General features: G+C 39.3%; 1 protein-coding gene across 1 annotated transcript; it reads right to left on the reverse strand.

The window, feature by feature from the left end:
- Positions 1–2,189: 2,189 nt before the first annotated feature.
- Positions 2,190–11,220, reverse strand: pgpep1 (pyroglutamyl-peptidase I). Its single transcript, XM_064331451.1, has 5 exons — positions 10,996–11,220; positions 7,814–7,866; positions 5,100–5,216; positions 4,524–4,756; positions 2,190–3,755 (listed from the first exon to the last, which is right to left on the reverse strand). The coding sequence occupies exons 1-5, from the start codon at positions 11,027–11,029 to the stop codon at positions 3,569–3,571; spliced, it is 624 nt and encodes a 207-aa protein (XP_064187521.1). The 5' UTR covers positions 11,030–11,220; the 3' UTR covers positions 2,190–3,568.
- Positions 11,221–17,754: the final 6,534 nt, after the last annotated feature.

The following is a 17,754-nucleotide window of genomic DNA, read 5'->3' on the forward strand; positions in this document are numbered from 1 at the left end:
TTTTTAAATCAATTTTCCATTTCAATAAACAGCTGTATATGTTTAAAACAAATAAAATGTAGTTTATCAAAATTGGTATCACAGGCAGTGCTTGTGACATACTCTCTTAGATCAAAATTTTTGGAGCCAGGCTGCTACTCTATTATTGCAAATCCATTATTGTAAAACTACTGATTATGTTCAATTCCATTATCACATTAGATGCAGATGCTGCAATGATGCAGACACATAGACATCTCTCAGTCCTCCTAAGAGATAACAGAACAGAACATCTAGCTCAATGCTAGAAGATAGCGACATGTGGAAACATTTGTGTTGCTATATTGAAATATATTATTACAATATATTGCTATTTTGAAATAAAATCATTTTTTTGTTTTTACATTAGACTACAACTGCATCAAATGTAACATTAACAACTTGAGAATTGTAATTCACTGCTGTAACTAAAAAAATTCTGCCAGTACAACGTATTACACAATAATGTGCAGCGCTAGATGGTATAATAACTTAATCAGATATACTTTCTTGATTTGAAACCAGGAATAATGAAAGAAGTCCCCTATATAGCATCACTGATGTTTAAATTAGTCATAAACTCTGAACACAGATGTACTATAAAGAAAGACTCCATGGAAATTTCATTTTAGGATTCATCTTTTTTATTTTAAAACATTTTGAAATTTTTGGCCGGTACAGCCATTTTCAATGACAAGATCATTGTCATTTACAAAGTTACAAAGACATGGTTCAGCTTAAAAGCCTTATACCAAATATTTATGGGAAAATATATTTCCTGTACAGAGGACTTTGATATAAATCTAGGTGTCATAATTATATATGGTTTACCACAAAAATAAACAACAATCACATTTAGAATAAGGGAACAATAGAAGAGGTAGGTATACATTTTACATTTTTTCCTCAATGTAAAACCATTAATTTTGGAAAGAGCATATATTGGGGCTTAGGTTGTAGATACTTGACAGATTAACAAGAGTATTTTTTTCAGAGAAATATTTATCTACGATGATTTACAAAGCCCTTTCCAATTATGTAATTTGGTTTAAAAGGCACCACATTTATCGTAACCGGATGGTCAGTTTACATTTAGAAACTTGCAAGAAATAAATATGCCTTTTTGAACACTGAATATATCAGTTTTCTGTATTTGCTCCTTGATGCCACCAATAGCTAAATTCATAACACAATTATAATTTCAAGGGTGACAGGCATAATGAAAATGACTAGTAATTTACTCAAAATGACCTTTTAGTCACTGTATAACTCGGTGTCATTTTGATTTTTCATTAAACACCTCAGTTCCAGATTCAGTCACTGACTGAGTCTATTTCTCATCAATGTGGAAATGCTGCTGCTTGGGAACAGAAATGTCAGGACAAACAGGCTCCTGCTATGAGAGACAATAACTAAAAACTTTTTAGAGGAGTCTTTTGTGTCAGTGTTGGCCAATGGAGCTGAATGAGCAGGCTTATTTCATGTCAACTCACCAGAAACCAAGATGAAATAGAGCATTTTATGCTGAGATAAATCTGCGATGTTCCAAACAATTGATAAGGTATTAAAGTTAAAACCCTTACTTAAAAGCTAAAACTCTGAAATAGATAACACGTTTGAAACGGATTTGAATATATCTGAATAATCCAGACAGCTGAAATATGTGGTTTACAGGGTGTTATACACATGCACCACTAGAGGGTGGTATACAACTCCAATGAAAGAAAACATTTGAATATATTCGTACAGTATACAAGTATAATCAGGAATTTTGAAGTGCATAAATATGACACAGCTTTGCCCCCGGTGCACTGTGATCATGAAAATAATAGTTACATACTCTATGGAAAGGACTATGACTCTTCTGAAAAGAACTAGTAGGTAACAGACAATAATTGAGTATGTTAGCTCCATGTGTGTAAACATACTAGTTCTTGCATGAAATCACAATTCACATCCAATTTCTCCCATTAAAGGAAAAGGAAAAAAATTAAATTAAATTAAATCATTTTGCAAGTCCAAGTGACTCTTCTCAACACTGAAGATAAAAACAACCAAATTAGGTTGAATATTTTAAACTTCACATTCACAGTAAAACAAAAATTGAATCCAGAAAGACACTGAAAAAAGCATGTCTGGATTATTGTAAATGAACATTGCTGCATACAGTATCGCATTTTCTGAGTGTATTAAAATCAGGCATATTTATGACTCACAGTCATCCAAAATTTGAGAAACATCACAGGAAGAATCCAGAATAAAGGCCATACAGTATATCTACAGTACATCTTATAATACTGGAAGCTGAGCCGTGATAAAATTTGTATAGGACACAAGCATTCACAACTGTGATGACACACACAAACAAAATTCATTATGGTGGTTAAAAATAAATGCTCTGTGTAGCCTAAACGGTCATCAAGAAGACGATAAACAAAAAGAGCAAACCAGCGACATGACATAAATAACCTTAGCAACAGAAGGTACAGCATAGCTTCTTATAAAGAAAAAAAGAATGTCAGAAGTATCAGTATTCCTTATGTAAAACAGCAGAAGTTAGGGTTTCACATTAAAAGCACATCAACTATTTGTATCAAGAAAAGGACTTGGGTTCACAAAACCAGTCATGGTTTTAGTCAAAATAAAAGAAGTTAAGGGTTGAAAGGCTTTAGATGCAGTATTTAATATTAAGATACTTTGCTTGTTCTCTGAATTTTTTTAAATAAATTTGGAGCACCGTAGGCCTGAAAGTAGTGAGCTTTCACTATTACCCTCCACTTTAAAATGTTTCCACAGGTGGGAAATGAACATGTCCACACTGAATCCAAATCTCATTAAAAACCAAGTCAGCAAATCTGAGCGTACAATATATCACAGTTAACTGTATTTCCACAATAATTCTATTGGCACCTTATATTTGTGGCTTCAATAAATGATTTTTTTTTAAATAATCGAAGATAAAACTGTTCAATGAGACAAAAAATGAAAATGCTGGTAAATAAATGAGATAATAATTTGAAGAATGACAGAGAAATAAATAAGATTGGGTTTGTAGGTTGAATAATAATGGGAGGACTCAGAGGGGCCTGAATCTGTGATAAGTGTGTTACTGTACCATGCTGACACACTGACGTCCCTCCAACTGCACTCTCGCCAGATATACTACTGGGCCTCCTGCCCACCATGCTGCCGCGAGTTCCAACTGTTCTCCATCCTGTGGTACCCGCTGGTCTAACCATCCCCTCCCGTGCGGCATCCTCGCTCATCACCGACGGGCACGTTCGCACCAAACTGAATCTCTCCCATCACTCCCTCCCTCTCTCACTCCAGTCCTCCAACCCTATTGGTCCTCTCTCTCAGAGGGGTTGTTTGAGAATGTGTGGACGGTGAGGTGTGTGTGTGTGGGGGGAGGGGGTGGGGTGAGCCTGAGGGAGGGAGTCATTAGCTCTGTCTGGCTGGTTGTGTTTAAGTACAATCCCTCTTGGGGGGCCAGGGGTGGGTCTGTCTGGGAGCTGGCTTTTGCTGTGTGGTGGCTGCAGGTGGCTTAGCGTCAGTGCTGGCAGTGGATCTTGTTCTCGGCCTGGTCCAGCAGGTCCAGCATCTCGTGGACAATGGCCTGCAGAGCCCGGCCCAGGTCCTCGGCGCTATACGGCTTCCCCAGCGGGGGCACGTGCACGAAGGCCGAGCGTCCGCGGCTCAGGTACAGTGACGTGTAGTAGGTGTAGTCACACAGGTACCTGCCAGGGGAAACAGGAAACGGGCTCAGAAACTGCTATCCTTATAGGCTCACACTGTGTGTGTGTATGTGTGCATGCGTGCGTATGTGCATGTGTGTGTGCGCGCACCTGTGTGTGAGTGTGAGACAGAGAGATAAATCCCTCCATAAAGGCCAAAAATATCCAGATGTAATCACAGGTATAGAGTACAGACTGGTGAATAATAGCTTCTATTTTATTTCAAGCTATTGAGTACTTAACTCATGGTAGCTAGTGCAAAAAAGAGGATGTATTTCTCTCTAATTAGACTGTACTCCTCTGGTGATGTTTAAATTTTTTACTTAAAAGTTAGAAGGCTGCCATCAGCATAAAACACCATTTCGCTAATGAAAGCAGTATGCCAATTTTTGTGATCTAGCTTCATCTAAAATTAAAAATGTTGAGTGTGGATATTCTATGGTACACTGGAAATAAATTCAGGACAGAAGAATTGTGCAATAAGCAATGAAGGCTTTCATTTAGCATACTTGTATAGCCAATATGCACTATAATATAATCGTATAAAATATTCAGTCAGCTTCTTATCAACTGATTTCATATGATGATATGAACTGGACAATGATACCATGCTGGACAATTCCAGTTCATGGTATAAACAGAAAATCTATAATCGCCAGCACAAACTGTAAAGCAAAGTTTAATTCTACTAAAGCTGTCTAATGCTAATGCTATCTAATGCTAACCATACCTAATGCTAACTTCGCTCCCAGGAAGGTGGTGCATACTTACCGGCCAGCATCCTTGGACACAGAAACAGCCACCCCTAGACCTGCGGCAGTCACCCTCTTGCACACAGAGTCCATGTCGATAATGGAGTCGATGCAGTCAGGTCCCCCGTCGATGCAGCACTGAGTGTCGGGGGAGAAGCTGCAGTTGTCCAGGCCTTTGTAACCGTGGTTGCGGCCACACTTCTCCAAGGTGACGGTGGTTGCCATCCCTGACAACCCTACGTGCACCACCAACTGAGAGATGGGGCATTTTAAAGGATGATGTGTCACAACAGGTAAAAGTTATTAATCAATTAGGGTTTTTAAAAAAAAAAAACACCAGTGCAAATCGCACAGCATTGTACAGGTGGTGCATCTTGTTTGATAATCTTTAAGAAATCATGTCAGGCTGGATCAGCAGGAGTTTGTTTGAGCCTGCCCTTCCATCAGATCAAGAATCATTTAGATTCCCTTTTCAACTTTCAATGTACAGTGGAAGTGGACCAGAATGCAGTAAAACGCTCTATGTCTGTGCACGACTGAACCCTGACCCACACAGTAATGGTGTGGAAAAGAGCAGCCGCGAGATGAACCATACCTGTGGATGGTACTGTTTCCATAGCGATGGCACCAGGCTCTGGACGGTCTGGTACTCTACAGGCACCTCGTACACGTGCAGGTCCACATCATGGCCCAGCCCCAGTTTTTTCAGTTCCTGGGAGAGGAGCAGGTGCACATGGTTCATTCAGCACCTGCTTTTCTGTATTTTAACTGCCAGCATGGCCAGATAGCTCTAGCTATGAACACATGTATGATTCACTGGGAACTGCTTTAGCATTGTATCAGCGTTTAATTTAGCTTTTCCTCAACAAATGCACAACTATATAATTTTTTTTTTTAAATACACAGATGTCAGCCAAGAGAGAACAGGAAGAGGTAGGCTGAAGATAAAACAGAAAAGGTTGCTTTATCATGCGGTTTAAGATACTGTGCGTGTGCTTTCCTCAACTACACTGGTCTCATTTAATCTTTTTTCCACCATTAATAATTATAATTTATAATAATAATAATAATAATTATTATTATTATTATTATTATTATTATTATAACAATTATAATAATTCAAAACAGCTGACCCAACTGAAAAAGCACAGGTTCTTTGAAATTAAAATAAATCTGTCCAGAATTGGCTCTGTCCAGTACATTGTTAATCATTTTATACACCCAGAAAGAACAAATGAAAAACAGGCAGACAACAGCCATAACAGATAATTACACAAACAGAGGTGCAGCCATTTTGGGTGAAAATGGGGGAGATGGGAAGAGTGTACCCAAGTGTCCATTCAGTGTGACTTCTCCCACATCCAATCCTAATCCCCCCACAACCGGGGGCAAAGACCTCGGCCGCCGGTCCCCATAAATATTGAAAGGAGTCTTGTTTGACCAAGTCCCTGACCCCTACACAAAGCAGCCCATTGTTTGCATTTAATATCCTTATCAGGTCTGTCTAGACACCCTGACAACCATTGTCCCCTTCTAATTTCCCAATAAAGCCCAGCGCCCTTCCCCCAGCATAGTCCACACATTAACCTCGCTCCTGCTCCGGACCTCAATTGAAATTCACAACTCACGAAGGCACCATGACTCAGACCTCAGATAAGAACATGTTTCCAATGAAATCAGATTTGGCTTCAATTAGGACTACTTCTTTTACCCCCCCCACCCAGGAGGAAAACTACCGCCTTCCTCCACACCAAAAGGAAGCACTTTAATTAACATCAAACGGCAGACCAGCATAGATTCTTCCTCCTCTGGAAAGATTTCTGGGACTTTGCTGGTGAGATTACCCAGGGACCCATGAGATGATTCTTCTGATACTCTGGAGAGTTTGCACACATGATATTTCCGGCCATTCATGACATCTCTATGTGTGTCTTGAATGATAATTCAGTAACTTTAAAATAAAAATAGAGGCTAATTAAGTTGCTCTGTTAAGCAGATAAAAAAATAAAATAATAACAATATGATTAATTGAGCCATTCATCTTCAGAAATTGTTCCCAGGTTCTATTTCAGATATTGTGCTTGTTGATACAAGACTAACAACCATTTGAATATTAATATTTTTAGATGTATGACACCCAGCTGCAACCAGAATAAAATAGTAGGAAGCATAAGATATCAGTATTAAACTAGTAAAGTGATACATTTATTTTTTTCAAATAATAAATGTAGGCAACATCTCAAAGAGTGGAATGACATAAAGACTGCGTTCAACTAAAATGCGGTCACAAGGTTGAGAATTAATTGATGCTCTTTCTTTAACCTTGTGACTTATGCGGCACACTGTCAATGAGAGACACAGCAAATTAACACAGTCATAAACAAGGATAGAATCTACACCTGAATTCCAGTTACTCTCCCCAACATTTGAGCAGTAAAATGGTGATTCACAGCCTGGGCATTAGCTCATGTAAAAGAAACAACCGGCGGTCAGAGAAAGAACCAATACATTTATCAATTTCCAACTAAATTTACTGCCCGTTCAGCCTCTGCTTAGCAGCACTGCAGGCACTTAGTTAAGTTGCTTTAAATTGATTTTTTCCTTCTCCTCATTGAGATGCAGGTCACACAAGTGAAGGAGGATGGGAAAGAGACTCAAAGATTTCAGTTTGTGTTGCAATTCCCTGAGCCTTTAAAAAGAACAGAACTACATGCATATCTCAACACTGCCACAAGGCTGCCCAAATGCAGGAAGCAACATAGCCAGCCCGCTTCACCGGAAAAGCTTCACCTGATACAGAGTGTCTTCAACCTGCCTGCTATATGACTGCCACTCACCTTAGCATTCAGCAGGAAATACATAAGCAGGGGATGATTTATCAGAGCAAGAGCCACACTGACACACGTTTCACAAACTGCATCAGTGTGCTTCATGCCCTGAAAAAGCTTTTCACTTTTGACACTTTTGTGTCAATGGAGGAGGTGCTTTGACAGAAAAGACTCGATTCAGAAATAGACTGGATGACGAGGAAGATGAGGAGGGCAAGGTGAACTACTTTCTTTCAGGCAAGACCCGGGGCTGGTGGCACAGAGGGTGTCACTCGGCATTCTCTGGAAGCACTGTTGACCATGTATGCACTGAAATCCCTGATCTGTTCTGTGCGGGTCAGTCATGTGAGTTCCGAATGGTGCGGAAAAAGGATTCCGTGACACCGCTGCACTGGAAGCGAAACGGTCATCCTAATGTGTGAAATTGGAGTTGCAGAGCGGGTTCTCTACAGTTGGTGAAATGTGCTGAGGTGACTCCTACCTGTACTGCCACCCAGCTGGCATTGATAGAGTGTTCTCCAAAGGGCCCAAAACCTGTAAAATAAGCAGAGCAGATATAATACTTTGTTTGTGAGTGGTATATGACCATCTCCATATTATATGACTTCCCATGAACTAAGCTTGAGAGATAACCCAGGTGCAGTTGATGGCACACATCAGGACAGGTCAGCAGGAATGGACTGCAGCAGTTCCTAAAAACTGATACATCTTTCCCATATTAATCGGCTTCCTATCAAGTTCCCTGACTTAAAGTGAGCAGGTCCTACATCTCTCAAGGACTAAAGATTACCATCCATGAATTAAATCAGTGCTTCCCATCCATAGCCCTCAGGGCACTCCATATATGCTAGCCCCACTCCAGTTAAGGGATGTCAAGTTTCAGATCAGTATTAAATTCAATAGCTCAATCATGCAATCCAATTCACTGAGAGCTCGAAAGGAAGTAAAGCCAGCATACACTCCCTCACTGTTCCACCTGGACTACTTTCAAATTGACAGCCACTATATGCTGTAAAGCAGCAGTGTGGAGAAGCACCCAAGACCTCAATAGATTCATGGCCTCACATCTGGTTCAGCAATATGTCCCAATGAAACATTGATCTGAAAAAAACAGAAGATTATGTTGTATCCATAAGGAGTTTCTCTGGATTTTTCCTTCATAAGAGACCACCATCTCCATAACTCTAAAACTATGGACTACACTACAATCCATGGGAAGTACAGTATGTATATAACTGTCATCCTATATCCACCATCAGCTACACCTTGCACATGCTGCTTGCTACCTCAAAACATTGCTCAGCAGTGACTGTGCTCCATCAGCATACTTTCTTATCTCACTGTGCTTCCTGTGAGGTTCAGACAGAACACAGCTTCTGTCCTGCCATCCTGAGGAGCCAAATGACGCTGTGACAAGGACAGGGCGGAGAAACACAGCTATGCCCATCATCTTCTTCGGGAGCATTTTTGATCTCCATCGGTTTACACTGACGGTTTCCAGCTGGAGCACCAGCAACTGCAAGCACATTTCCTGGCTTTCACTTCATACCTTCAAGAGCAGTGAAAGATTCTGCCTCTCCCTGAGGACAGAACCCCATCAATGTTAAAATGCCATAGTCATCGTAAAAGTGATCATAGATTCTGGCCACTGGGCTTTGAGTATAAAGAACAAAGAAGTAAAACATACATGTTAGATCTTAAGTTAAGATTCTTAACTTGAATACCAAAGAGCAATGGTTGTGTAACAACATTGTGCTAACATTTTAATTTCTGTAATGTAGAATGCAATATCTTAATGGTGATTTAGTTAACAGCTGAATTACACAGAACCATAATTCTAGTGAACTGTAAAACTGCTGGACTACACAAAATATAGTAGCTGCAGGGAAATAAAGATGGCCCCATGCATGAGGTGCATAAAGGATTCTAATAATAGGATCAACAGAATTGATTATTAAGGACTGTATTGTTTAAAGTGATGGCATACATGTATTGCATTTTTATTGGGAGATTTCTATTCAACATTCTAAGAAAAACACACTGAGCCTGAAACAGTAGCAAAACAATTTTGGGCTTTGTAGACTGACATGTTCTCAGAAGTATACTTGTCATTCATCTAAAATGCAAGTCTGATTTTCTCTTATTCTGCAAAATCACAAGTGGTACAGCCTGCACTTCACCTTTTGAACTTCATCTTTCAAAACACTGGGAAGAGATTGAACAGCTCCTGCTTCTGTCTCAAAACAGTGACTCTCGTATAGCACTATTGCTGCATCCAAGCCAGAACATTCTCCACAAGCTACTTCACAGCCATGGTGAATTTCATGTTAGAACATCTGACTTTTGCTTGAATTTATTGAAGTCACTTTAGTACAGCCACCGTTCAATATTGTTTACACATTCCAGAAGGGCACGAAAGTAAAGTCTGCACAGATCTAATTGTTCCCTGGTTAACAGTCCAACTGTGGAAGTTATGATGATGTACACCGCTGCAAATCTCCTTAGTATTTCATTCACATAAAATAAAAAAAATAAAAAACTAAAACATCAAATTGTTTTCCAAGAGGCACGTCTAAACATACAGTATACTACATACACAGAAAGTATTCTTTCCATGGGCAATTTAAATGCTTCTAGCTTGTCAAAGAATAGCCTAGAGCATGCAAATACCAAAAATAGTTCAGATGAAAAATGATAACCAAAGCACTGGCACTCCACTCCGTCAAAAAAGTTGTGAAACTATTATAATAGACGGATTGGAACGGTGTCTTTATAGAATGCCATAACACTGGCCCCAGAATTAATCGTCCATTCTGTTCTCTTGGGACTATCTGTTTGAGGGGGAGGCTAGAAGGGGGAGAAGGGTCGGCAGCTGCTTGTCAGCTCTCTTTTGTGTGAAACGCTGTTCCCAGGCAATCTGCATCTTTTATCTGGCTGACCCGAGATTTCCACAGGGCTTTGTGTCTGGAAGAGATACTTCGAGAGCAGGCAGCTGGCTCATTTTCAACTACAGTCGAATAGTTCTTATTTTAAATATTACAGGCTCCAACGAATACGCAACTGTGGCGACAATGCCTGTAATATAAAGGTTTAACAAGACCTCGTGCATTTACGACCTTTCCAACTTCCCTTGAAGAAACAGAGCCATCGTAATGGGAAGAAATGAGTTAGCCTATTGTCATACCTAAACATTCAGTAACTTTACTTTCTTTATCGTGAACAAAGAGAAATCTATGTCAATCATAAGGCCTAGAATATAGAATTCGTTACGTTCAACACAGATTATCATTCAAGTGAAAAACTGGATTAAAATAAAACAATTCTATTCTATAGGCATGTTGTCAGTCTAAATGGACATAAACTACCACTGGTTACTTTAAATAAAAACATGAAGTAGGCAACTACAGCTCTCAGAGACATGTTGTTGTCGTTGCAATTGTATTCACCAATACGCGAAACAAAACAAAAATCGGTGTAGATTTTTCAGTATTTATTAGTGTGACGTGTGGAAAATTAAGAAAATACGTAGGTCAAGCATGTGACGTTTGGATTCTACATCGATACATTGTTTGTCACTCCCAGTTTCAACGCAGGACTTCGAGAGATAGCAAGAATATGCAACGGACCATACAAAGCAAACCGAGAAAAGTTGACAACACTTACCTGTCACTATAACAGTCCTCTTACTATTATTCATGGTCGTCCAGTGGTAACTGTTTCGAATAACCTGCGTTATCTACAATAATGTAACAGGAGATCCGCCCGTCCTTCCGCCCGTGCAAAGGGTTTCGCCCTGTCTCTTCACTTTTTCTGACGGCAACCGGTTTAGTTCCACTTGCCCCTTCTCTTTCTCCGTCTTCCTCGCTCTTTCCTTGATAGGCTGCGTGTGACGTAATCGCGTAAAACACCTGCATCAGCTGATCATACGTAAACATTCGACTGCCCGTGAATGATTCTGTGACGCGCAGCGCGTACCCCGTTAACAACAATCACTGGCAGGAAATCTGCTAAGAATAGACCTATAAAATGACATCGAACAATTCTTATAAAATAACTGCACTCTCACTCATAATATTTGACAGCTCTTTCAATTTCACAACTTTCTCTGTCGTGTTGGTGTGCTAACTAGCGCAGCAGCACAAATGATCGCAAACAAGCTCACAAAAACGGAATATAATTTAGCATTAAACATAAGACTCAACTCAAAGTAAAAAAAAAAAAAAATTGACTGCCAACAGGTGCTTGTAATCTTCCCTATAACGTTTTTCGCTCATAGGCTATTTACGTATCCTCGATGATATCCGACGGAACCGAGTTAATGAATAATAAATGGGAGAATATATTCATCTGTCAACCATAAATTGATATAAACATTAAATAAACATATTTTCGATGTTTAGGCTATTTACATTGTGAGTCTTGTGGCGGGTATTTGAAAAGCGCCATCATAAGCACAGGCACATACACAGGATTAAGTGTGGAATCTTTTAAACATTTGTCTGGCAGCCATTAGTGTTGAGGTAGGCTATTCAATTTTTGCACAACTATGTTTGCCAGAAATACTGCAGAAGACAAGAAATAAGATGGATGACCCAGATACTTTCTCTCAGACCTGAGTAGGTTGCCAAGTGGCAACAAAAGCAATGGTAAGCCTCTCCACCAAATAGAAAAACAAAGACTTTTCACTACTGGTCAGTGTGCTTATAGCTAACTAGCTACAAAGCACATGTGAAAGATTATAGAATCAAACTGACTGTGTAACTGGATTTTTTTTCTTCTTGGAATGATGTCTTCTACAACCATGAAAAATGTTTTTGTCATTTAAAACCCACAGGAAAGGTGGTTGGGTTTGATCATGCTTCCTCCTGGCTCTTTTTGAGTTTACAGATGAAAAACAACCCAAAGTCTCTCGCCATAAATTAGCACTCATAGTTTTAAGTTTATGGAAAATATTCCTTTAAAAAATGCAAAAATAAACAGTGCAACAGGTAGGCATAACTTAAAATGTGCCAGTGTTGAAATTCAATTAGGGCCTTCTTGACTGTGTATCACTTATCGGTAAGACTGACACATCACAAGCCCTGTAATGAAGTGAAATTATGACAGGAACTCCCTTAGCAAATATACTGAAACAAAGTGCAAATCACATATATTTTATGGCAAGCACCTCTCACCATTACAAATAAATTTTGTAAAAATTTGTAAAAACAAAATAGTTTGCACATTGAATTGAGAGCTTGAATGTCAAACCATCAACAATAGGATAATATTAGAAATATCCAACATATATATTATGATTGCCTAAATGATACAATCTGGCATTTTGGAAACATCGGTGGAACCAAAATTACTGAGACAAAATGTGTTGTGACTACTTTCACATGACTTCTTATTGTACAGTTCTGACAATGGTGTTGACAATATGAATGGCTCATTTAGGCATTTAGGCTGTGTAAATGAAATATCTTGTGACATGCACACTACACACAGCCCAGAGTGCAACCTACAGTGTCTGAAATTGAAAATTCCTAGTAAATGGTATTGGGCTTGGAGGAGCGTAGGACAAAATGTTAGATGTAAAGTTTAAAGGAGTGTAAGTGATGACAGCACAATTAACAAAAACATGGGGGAAGTCTGTTCTATTAGTAACACAAAGCCAGTGATGTTGACCCAGAGTATGAGAGGGAAAGCCAGGATATAAATCGGTCTGCCAAGTTGTCACCACTTGGAAACAATATATAGATAAAAAGAGAAGGATTTGAATCAACACACCTTGGTGCAATTAGGACAGCTTCAATGTCATTCAATCTGCACTAGAAAGGTCACAAATGCCCCAAATTCAAAAACAGGACTTAATTAAATGACTGAATGCTGTTTTCAGTCAGCCTTATACAAACGTTGGAAGTTGCTGAAGTATGTATACACAAGATGGCACCATTGAGTCATCCAGAGTAGAAGAAACCAATATTCCACAGCAATACCCCTTTCACACCGAAGCTGTGGCCATGGTATGGTGTGAATGGGTCAAACACAGGTTGAACCCATGTTCAATATCCTGTGTCAACTCTAGGTTATGAGTGTGAAAGGGATGTACATGACAAAGAAGGCCTGAGGTGCATCAGTGTATTTGTGGTCCTCACTGTGCAAAGACTGCAATAATTTCTGGGTTGCATAGTCAACATTGCCCTACATTAGAAGGAGTACCATGAGGTACATATGCATACCAGAGGTCATGGGCTGTGGGGAGGGAGGGAGGGTGGTGTCCTAGAACAATCATACAGAGCAAAACACCCTCTAAATCAGTGGTGACCAACCCTGTTCCTGTAGACCTACCATCCTGTAGGTTTTCACTCCAACCCTAACAAAGCACACTTCTTTCAACAGCTAAAGGTCTACATTGAGCTGCAAATTAGTGGAGTCAGGTGTGCCAAATTAGAGTTTAAATGGAAACTTACGGGATGGTAGATCTCCAGGAACAGGGTTGGTTACCACTGCTCTAAATGTTTTGCTGTGTGAGGAACTAGCTTGGGTTCTTTTGTGTTCCTGCTACTCCTATAGTAATGTGATGGTGAACATTTTAACATGGCTGGTTGACTTTGAGATGAACCCAGATGCAGATAAGAACAACTAATTTACATTGAAGGTGACCGTATGCGCTTGCGCTTGTCTATTCAAAATTCTTTTTTCTTTTTTTTTTAAATCCCTGGGGTGATACTGTCTGACTCACCCATTCTGCTAAGGAGGGGTAAAACAGAGGATTTTTTGATGATAAAATGCTGCCAGCAGAAAAAATGTTTTTTTCTTCAATTTTGAGTAGTGTCTATATTCCCCATTAATATACACAGTGACCATAATATTTGGGACAAAGACATTTTTTTTCTCAATTTGGCTCTGTACTCCACAATTTTAGATTTGTAGTCAAACAATTCCCACATTTGTGGTGGTCTGAAAAAATCATTAGTGGTATATAACTTTTAGAATTCTGTAGCCATGCTATCATGGCACTCTGCCATGAAAGTTATTTGTCCAAGTTTTTCTCACATTATTTCTTTTTTTAACAGTGCTTTGGAGACCGTGTGAAAGATTTCCTGAGGATGTTTTCAAAATAATCAGCTCAATATTTCTCTTTGTAGGAGACATGATAATGAAACTTCGCTTTGATGGGCAGCTAATTTAAAGTAGATGTGTTCTTTATAGCCCTGTACTGGTCAGAGCCAAGTCACTGAGTACAACATTACTATAATGTGAAGTATGCACTATACTGAGGGGGAGAGGGAGGGAGAACAGAGATTTCTGAGCAAGTTTGATTAGAAAAGAAGTTGTTTCTGTGTGTGTGTATGTGTGTGTGTGTGCAAATGGGTACATAACAGGAATTATGGACTTCTGATTTAGTTACAATGTTGTTATAATTATGTACCTGTAGTGTACTGCATTTTTTGTGATGAGTGCTCTCGGTGATAAATCAATCAAACCAACCAATTAAACTTAATTTATATAGTGCAGCTCATCCAAAAGATGCAATTCAAAAGTGCTTAACATCCATCCATCATCTATCCATTATCTATACCCGCTTATTCCTATAGCACAGTCGCAGTTGGGGGGGGGGGGGTGGGGGGTCATGGTGCTGGAGCCTATCCCAGCATACATTGGGTGAGAGGCAGGAATACATCCTGGACAAGTCGCCACGCTATCACTAATCTTGCTGTGCGGTGACAGTACTACCCACTGCACCACCGTAACGCCCTAGTGCTTAACACAATCTGAAAAAAGGGCACAAACACAAGAAACACAATAAAAAGATTAAGACAATAAAAGAGAAGTGGATAAATAAATCATCATCATCAGCGCAGAAAGGTGCTGCTCTATGGTACTTTGTCCTACCAGCTGCCAGAGCTGCCTCATTCACATGTGTGAAATCACAAGGGGTGCACTGCCCTCCTTACCCTGCTGGGCTCTTACTTTTGCCCACTCCCCATTTTCTTGGCATAATTCTGAGCAGGAAGTAAGAGAGGGTTATGGCGACAGAAGATGGGTGTGGTGGTAAGAAGGGGCGTGATGGTAATTGATCTTTATTTGCATATTTAACTAGCAACATATTTTGTCTTGCGGGTGATGTTAAAGCATTTCCAGCTTGGATTCCAACTTGCACCATTTCACTGCCGCCCTATACAAATTTCATAAATATTATTTAAAATTACATTTTCTAAAAATGAAAAAACGTGTTACATGAGATAACTACTCAGAGGACAGTTATGTTCCTCTTATCTGTTCTGACTTTACCTGCTTTCATGAATGAAAACATGTTCTGCACGTTCTGTACGGTACTACCACACCAGTTTTTTACCACCACACTCCTTTGTGAAAGAATGTTTAATGTACTGTTAAAGATTTTTAAATGAACTCTCACAGTAATGCCTCTAAATGAAACCCTGGTAGGTGTAACCACAAACTCTTTATACGCTGCTTTTCCAGAAAATTAACGGTGTTTGACTTGAGTCGTTTCCAGGAGTCAATGATTCCGCCCCCCCCCCCATCCCCCGCCCTCCACCCACAAGACTATTTGCCTCAGCCACCCACACACTCTGCCTCCTGTGCACCGTGTAGCCCCGACAACCATCTCCCTGCACTTCATCTGCGTCACAGTCCATGTCAGTGTTACCATAGCAACACTGATGATACCCATCCAATTCTGTGCTGATGATGCTGGCCACTTGCTGATGTCATCACTTCCTTGGTTATTTTAATAGGCCGGCACAAATTGACCAGCAGGCTGGTGTATTTATAGATAAACTGCTCAAAATATCAGCAACCTATAGCGTGTTCAGTTTTCCCTCAAAAGAAAGCTTTTTCCACATGCTTCTCATTTTCCCTCACATTTTCCCTCGCACTCCAGCATCTCTCCAGCATCTCTCTCTCTCTTAGTCCTTTCCTCTTGATTAGGAGTCAGCACCAATTACTTTGACCAACAGCAATTGTTGCCATCTCTGACCATTTAATTTCTGCTCATTTTCTTACCTATTTCCATAAGGAATGAAAGCATATTAGGATACAGACATTATGCAGTCACTTGCATCACTTGCTATGCTGCTCAGAGGTGTCTACCTGACTGATGTCTTTGTGCTTCCACAAAACTGTCAGCTGCACTTTTTATTATTATTCTATTAAAATGAAATAAAATAAGTATTGGGAATACACAAAGCAGACATACAATACAATACTAGATCCAGCTCAGGAAAAGCAAGTACATTTTTCAGTTCCACAGTCTGACTGTTTAGAACTTGCCCAAATAAAAATATTAAGATGAGAGTTTGAAGATAATCGTCAGCACAAAAGAGACAACTTTTGCTAATAGCAACACTTATGTGGGCAGCCTCTTGGAAAGCTAATACATTTTTCAGTTCAGTTTATTTGGTCTCAAAAACAAACATTAACAATGCATCACACAACACAAAACAAAATTTAAATCATATCAACTTAAGAACATAGCAACCAGGGAGACCAGGATAACCCATAAAGTCAAAAATATATCAGTTATTTCCAATGGGGTCCCATAACCATAGAGCTACAAACTTAAATTGCGCACACAATTAAACTACTGTACTCCAAAATAAAAACAATTCCAAAATATAGCTATGATAAAACACTGTGTTCAAACATTAATCTGATCAGAAAAATATTTCTTAACTTTACACTTTAAACAATTCAAGTTATTTGTACTCTTGATATCGTTTGGCAAGCCGTTCCAATATTTGATGCCGCAGTAATAAAATGTTGTATTGCACTTTCCAGTAGCGGATGGTACCCGGAAATTTAATTTACTATTTCTGGTGTGGTATTGATGGTAACTACTGATTCGTTCAAAGTGATTAAGCATGTATGGAACAGACTTATTTTAGAATATCTTATGAACTTGTGAAAGCTGCAGCAGTTTCACTCTGCTTTCAACATTAATATAGCTAACCTTATCAAGCTCATTGTGGATTAAGGTTCAAAATGAAACGGACTGTCTTATTCTGGATGATTTGCAACTTCTTTACTTAAGCCAGGGAACCATGAAGTACAAGCATAATCTTGGTGGCTTTGTATAAGAGCATTACAGAGTGTTTTTCTAGTAGCTTGATCAAGAAAACTTGCATTTCGGTATAAAAATTTACCACTAAGTTCGTTATCAACTATGCATCCAAGATATTTAACATTTGTTGTGTTTGCTATTTCTTTACCATGGAACATCACTTTAAATTCACGTTTCAAGTCGTTGAAACGTGAATTTAAAGTTGTTTATGGGTTCCAAAGAGAATAGATTCAGTTTTATCAGGATGATTGGATAATTTATTGTCGATGAACCATTGGTTACAGAGCTGGAGATTATGAGTAAGTATTTCGGCAATAACCTTTGAGTCTTTCCCATAAACAATCAGAACT

Source organism: Anguilla rostrata, chromosome 4, assembly GCF_018555375.3.
Source record: "Anguilla rostrata isolate EN2019 chromosome 4, ASM1855537v3, whole genome shotgun sequence".
In the NCBI taxonomy this organism is placed as follows: Eukaryota; Metazoa; Chordata; class Actinopteri; order Anguilliformes; family Anguillidae; genus Anguilla; species Anguilla rostrata.